Source organism: Alligator sinensis, unplaced genomic scaffold (assembly GCF_000455745.1).
Source record: "Alligator sinensis unplaced genomic scaffold, ASM45574v1 scaffold100_1, whole genome shotgun sequence".
Classification (NCBI taxonomy): Eukaryota; Metazoa; Chordata; order Crocodylia; family Alligatoridae; genus Alligator; species Alligator sinensis.
The window spans coordinates 23,885-29,884 of NW_005842193.1; the positions used below are offsets into that span (position 1 = coordinate 23,885).

At 44.4% G+C, this 6,000-nt stretch overlaps 1 protein-coding gene across 1 annotated transcript in view; it reads left to right on the forward strand.

Annotated features, from left to right (window-relative positions):
- LAMB4 (laminin subunit beta 4) overlaps positions 1-6,000 on the forward strand; it is a 72,707-nt gene that overhangs the window by 23,472 nt on the left and 43,235 nt on the right. The window contains exons 16-18 of the mRNA XM_025207399.1: positions 2,336-2,457; positions 3,098-3,218; positions 4,754-4,931. Coding sequence (XP_025063184.1) covers positions 2,336-2,457; positions 3,098-3,218; positions 4,754-4,931 — 421 coding nt within the window. The remainder of the gene's footprint in view (positions 1-2,335; positions 2,458-3,097; positions 3,219-4,753; positions 4,932-6,000) is intronic.

Sequence of the window (6,000 nt, forward strand, 5' to 3'; positions counted from 1 at the left end):
GGAACAGACCATGGGTCCGTCTTGCCCAGAATCCTGTATCACACAGTGTCAAGGAGTGGATGCTGAAAGGGAGAATGAACCGTGTATAACCGGGATTTTTTTTCCACTGTTCCTTTCTCACTTACAGTCTCCAGCATTTAAGGTCTAGGGAGTTTTAATTCAGAGGCTGTATTTCTAACTCCCATGCTCAATAGCTACAGATGCCCTTTTCCTCCAAGAACTTGTCCCTTTTTGAATCTGGCTAAACTGTCAACCTCCACAACAGCTGGTTGCAGTGAGTTCCACACCTCAATGACACGCTGTGTGTAAAACAACTTCCTTTTGTTAGTTTTAAACTTATTGCCTACTCGTTTCATTTTATGACCCCTAGTTCTTGTATTGTGTGAGAGTAAATAATAAATCTCTATTTACTTTCTTTTTGCCATTTAGTATTTTCTAAACCCTTATCATGTCCCCACCCCTCAAGTGTCTCTTTTCTAAACTGAATAGACTTAGCCTCTTTAGTCTCTCCTCATCTGGAAGCCCCTCCATACTACCATACTACATCCTTGCTCCTCTCTACACCTTCTCTAGTTCTCCTATATTCTTTCTGAGGTGTGGGGACCAGAACTGAGCACAGCATTCAAGGTGTGGATGCACTATGGATTTATGAAGGGGCATGATGATACCTTTTTTGTTCTGTTTACAATTCTCTTCTTAATAATCCTGAACATTTTATTTGCCTTTTTGATGGCTGCTGAGCTGATATTTTTAGCAAACTGTACACAGTGACTCCCAGATCTCTTTCCTGTCTGGTAACAGCTAATGCAGAGCGCATTGTAGTATAGGTATAGGTATTTTTGCTTAGGTTAACTTCAGTTAACTTCACACTTTTCTACACTGAATGGCATCTGCCATTTAGTTGCCCATTCACTCAATCATGGCAAATCCTTCTATAGTTCCTCTCAGTCTGCCTTGGTCTTTACCACTTTGAATAATTTTGTGTCATTGACACATTTGGCCACCTCACTACTCACCCTCTTTTCCTGATCACTTATGAATATGTTACATAGCACTGGTCCCAACACAAATCCCTGGGGGACCTATTGTTTATTTCTTTCCATCCTGAAAACTGACCATACATACTCACACTTTGCTTTTTATCTTTGAGCCAATTTCTAATCCACAAGTGGACATTCCCTATAATCCCATGCCTACCTTAGTTAAAATCCTCTGTTGGGGGACCTTGTCAAAGCTTTTTGGAAGTCCAACTATTTTATATCAACTGGATCACCCTGATTCACCTGTTTATTGACACCCTCAAAGAACTCTAGTAGGTTGGTGAGACATGATTTCCCTTTGACAAAGTCATGTTTATTCCTCCCCAACAAGTCATGTTTGTCCATGTGCTGAACAATTCTCTTTTTTGTATTATTGTTTCTGCCAGTTTTCCAGGAACAGAAGTTAGGCTAACCAGTCTGTAGTTCTGTGTCCCCTCTAAAGCCTTTTTAAAATATGGGACTCACATTGACAGCCCTCTGCTGTTAGTGTTTTTAGTGATTTTTAGTGATAGGTTGCATTTTTTTTAGTGTTTTTAGTGGTAGGTTGCATACTACAGTTAGGAGTTCAGCAACAGGGATGTGGATAACCTGGAGAGGGTCCAGAGAAGGGCCACTCGTATGGTTAAGGTCTTGCAGGCCAAGCCCTACGAGGAGAGACTAGGGCACCTGGACCTCTTCAGCCTCCGCAAGAGAAGGTTGAGAGGCGACCTTGTGGCTGCCTATAAGTTCATCATGGGGGCACAGAAGGGAATTGGTGAGGCTTTACTCACCAAGGTGCCCCTGGGAGTCACAAGAAATAATGGCCACAAGCTAGCAGAGAGCAGATTTAGATTGGACATTAGGAAGAACTTCTTCACAGTTAGAGTAGCCAAAATCTGGAATGGGCTCCCAAGGCAGGTGGTGCTCTCCCCTACCCCGGGGATCTTCAAGAGGAGGTTAGATGGGCATCTAGCTGGGGTCATCTAAACCCAGCACTGTTTCCTGCCTATGCAGGGGGTCAGACTCGATGATCTATGGATGTCTCTTCTGGCCCTAACATCTATGAATCTATGAATAACCCTCAGCTGGTGTCCATGGGAACAGCTCCATTGACGTGAATGGAACTAAAGCCATTGCCCCGCCTAAGGACTGATCCACTATTACCAGATGACATAATAATATATGAAAAGAACAAACTGCTTTGTTGTTGCAATCTACTGCTACTTGCTTTGCCTTTCAGTAGCATGGCTACATTGATGTGCATGTGAGAGAAAATGTGAGTGTTTTTTTCTCCTAATTTTTTCCTACCTGCTTAGTCTTTAGAAGACTGGATAGCGAGTATTGCTGTTAACCCCCATGGAACTTTAGCGAATGAACGCTGCAAGAACAAGCCAGACCCACAGGAGCCATATGCATTGGCCCTACCAGCTAGAAAGAGGTCTGGATATTACCTTCTTTACCACTCTTTTTTAATGTTCATGTGCTTTTATTAAGTTGTTGTGATAAGTGCCTAGGAAAGTGAGAATATGCAGAGAATACTCCCAGAATTAGGATGATGTATGTGATCCTTCACATTGTCAGGACACCATAGACAGCCATGTGATGCAGAGTGAGAGTTTGCCACTTTAGCAACTGCTCCAGCAAAAGTCTACTGTGGCTCCAGTGCACTTTTGCATCCTTGAGGGAGAAATGCAAGCTGAGATCCTTCCCATATAGTGATTAGATCAATGGTTCAGACACAATGTCAGGGATTAAGACCTGTTTCATTAAAGAGATGGAAAAATTGATTGACACCAGTGTTGTCCTTAGCATTTCACTCTCATCAGCAGGGATCCTGGTTTTCCCTGATAAAAAATCGCAAATTCTGACATTAAACATAGAAACCAGTTACACACTCCTTCATATTAAACGCCAACATGGTATCTTCTCTCCTGAGTTTGTGTGTATGTCCCCGCCTCTTTAAGACAAGTGAACACAGAAAACTATTCCAAACCCTTTTCTTGAGGAAATGATTTCTACTTATTGACTGTCTGATAAAGGAACATTGACTTTTAATTTTGGTTTATTCCTTCTAACAGAATTGCACTTCTACAGACTCCTTTCTGCTTAGAACCAGGAGCAGGGTATTCTGTAGATGTTTATTTTTCTCAGCCTTCTGCCTCTGACTCAAAGACTAAATCAGCCATCTTGATTGATTCAGTAAGTAACCTTGCAGTCCACTTCCTTTAATAACATTGTATCTGTTTCCAACTTCTACAGAGGCATATTACAAATATTTGCTAAATAGTTTTTAGAATGCTAGTTTTAATTACTGAAAATAATTATTTTATCAGAAAAACAGAGATTTCTATGTATTAGTTTATATTTGTATACAAATTCTGTAACAGCATGGCCAGCTTAAGTAATTGCACATGGTAATAGCCAGTTAGGTGTGGAATGCATCGTTTTCTGTGAGTGGACTCCAAACAGGCTTAGGAAGTATTTTACTTCTGTAAATGTACACAGGACTTTGTGCACATGCTTTTTTTGAGAACTGAGTCTAAAATGTATGATACTCTATTTTTCTATAATTCTATAATAATGTAAGACCAGATGTATGCAGCAGGCAACTCTGTACCCAGTGAAGCTACAACATATGGACAGCCCCAGTTGCTGGTGCTGATGACAGCAGGGCATTCACATGCCACTGTGGCAGTAACCATTTGTGGTCCTTTACTTCCCCCACCCCACAAAGGCAGTGCCCAGGACTGCTTTCCCAGTTGTCCCCCATTAGTTACATTACTGCAGGGGTGGACAAAGTCTGTGGAGACCCCAGGAGCATGGGGCCATGACAGCACGGGGTTAGCACCTCCATGGAGACCAGCCCAAGCAGCATGCTGGCAGGGCACGTGGCTGGGTGCGGAGCGGCTCTGGGGCGAGGCCAGGACCTTGTAGTGGTGACAGCATGGGCTGGAGCCAGGGCAGCTGTGATCTGCTGCCCCAGGGGCATGCAGGCAGCAGATTGCGGCTCTGCTTCAGTTCTGGCCTGTGCTGTCACTGCCACAAGACCCCAGCCCTGGCCCCAGACCAGCTCTGCACCCAGCCATTGGCCCTGCCAGTGCACCACTTAGGCTGGTCTCCTTGGACATGCTGACCCCCTGCTGCCACAGCCCCACCACTCCTGGGGTCTCCATGGAGACTGGCCAGAGCAATGTGGGCAGGGGCTGCTAGAAAATGGAGTCCTCCACAGGCCCAATCCAGCCTATGGGCCGGACTTTGCCTGCTCCTGCAGTAGTGTAACTAATGGGGGACAACTGGGGCAGCAGCCCTGGGTGCTGCCTTTGTAGAGGCGGGGGGCATAAACGGTCACTGTCACAGTGGCAGATGACCGCATAGCTGCCATCAGCACCAGCAACAGGTGCTGTCCATGCATCGTGGCTGCACTGGGTACAGAGCTGTCATGGCCCTGCCACTCCTGGGGTCTCCATGGAGACCTGCTGGAGCAATGCAGGCAGGGGCTGCTGGAAAATGGAGTCTGACCACCAGTCAAATCCTCCAATTTGCCCACCCCTGGCCTAAAACCTTAGAAAAAATGTGGGTTGAAGTAAAGGAGCTACAAGGTAGAGGATCTAGAAATGGCTGAGCTCTGGGTCTTTAACCATAAAGTGTAGAATGAAGTAGAAGAGACTGGTAAGCTATATTTTTCTGTACACCTACACAAATATCTAATCATTTCTTTCTTGTCAAACCTCAAGCTTGGTCTTATTCCTAGAATCAGTTCTGTGGAGAACTTGTGTAGTAAGAAAGATTTGGATGAGTATCACCGGTATCATTGCATTGAAATTGCTTCAGAAGTTGGACCTCATATTTTACCAGAAGTATGTGCAAGACTCATAGTGAGCATGTCTGCTCGTATTCACAATGGAGCAGTTCGTAAGTATCAGTTCCGACAGGACGGTATAGGTGCTTTTGCTACTTGCTGACTTACCGTGTTTTGTGCAGAATACTAATATTTTAACAAGAGCACTCTTTAATTATGTATTTGTAAGTAGTCATTTAGTAAAAGCTTAAATTGTGCTGCATTTAACAACTAGAGGAAAGCTGAGCAGATATTCCAGTATGCTTTCCTGCAGGGATTCCTCAAGCTCAATTGATTTCTGAAAACAATGGGGAAGAAAGCACCAATTGCCTCCTAGCTGACACCACTCCCAGCCTACCCCCAGCTCATAGATGAAACTTAAGTTTTGGAGGCCAGATGGCTCTGGGCAGGGTTATCAACAGTCAGTAAATTACTGACTGTTGGTAAAAGAAATCAGGCTAAGAATGGCTATCAGTAATGTCTGTAAAAAAACAAACCATTAGTGACCAGTAAAAACATGATGCAGTTGTAGCTTGATTGCGGTTCCAACAGACAGAGCACAGCAGTATCACCTGGTATTCAAGTAGGAGTGCAGCACCATGGAGGGAACATTCTCTCAGACATGTGTTGCTGCTGCTGCAGCCCAGCCTGTCAGTAAAACTGCTGGGCAACAAGCTTCATTGGGGAGTCTATGCTGGGAAGGGGGGGTAGCAGAACTGGGAGGGATAAGTTGGGGGGGAAGGGTTGGGGGAAGCAGCATGGTGTAAGGTGCAGTGTGAGCATCAGGGCGTGGAGCTGCATAAGAGGCCCCTGCAAGTGGGCAGCACAATTTAAAACTATTGCTGCAGTCAAGTAGGTTTGCCAACCCCCCCCCCAAAAAATGTATTGCAAACTTTTTGCTGAGAACTAAACATTTTCAATTTTTTTACTCTGATTGATGTTAAACCCCTAAATTATAACCCAGCCCTTTTAACTAGGGCCTGGCAGCAGTTACATTTATTTACATTAGGTAAAACATATCAGTAAAAACATGTCAGTAAAAAAAGGTTGACTGTCAGTAAAAAAAAAAAAAAGGGTTAGCAATCCTGGCTCCCGCAGGGAACTGAGGCTCATGGGACCAGATGTTGTTGGTAGGGTCCCCCT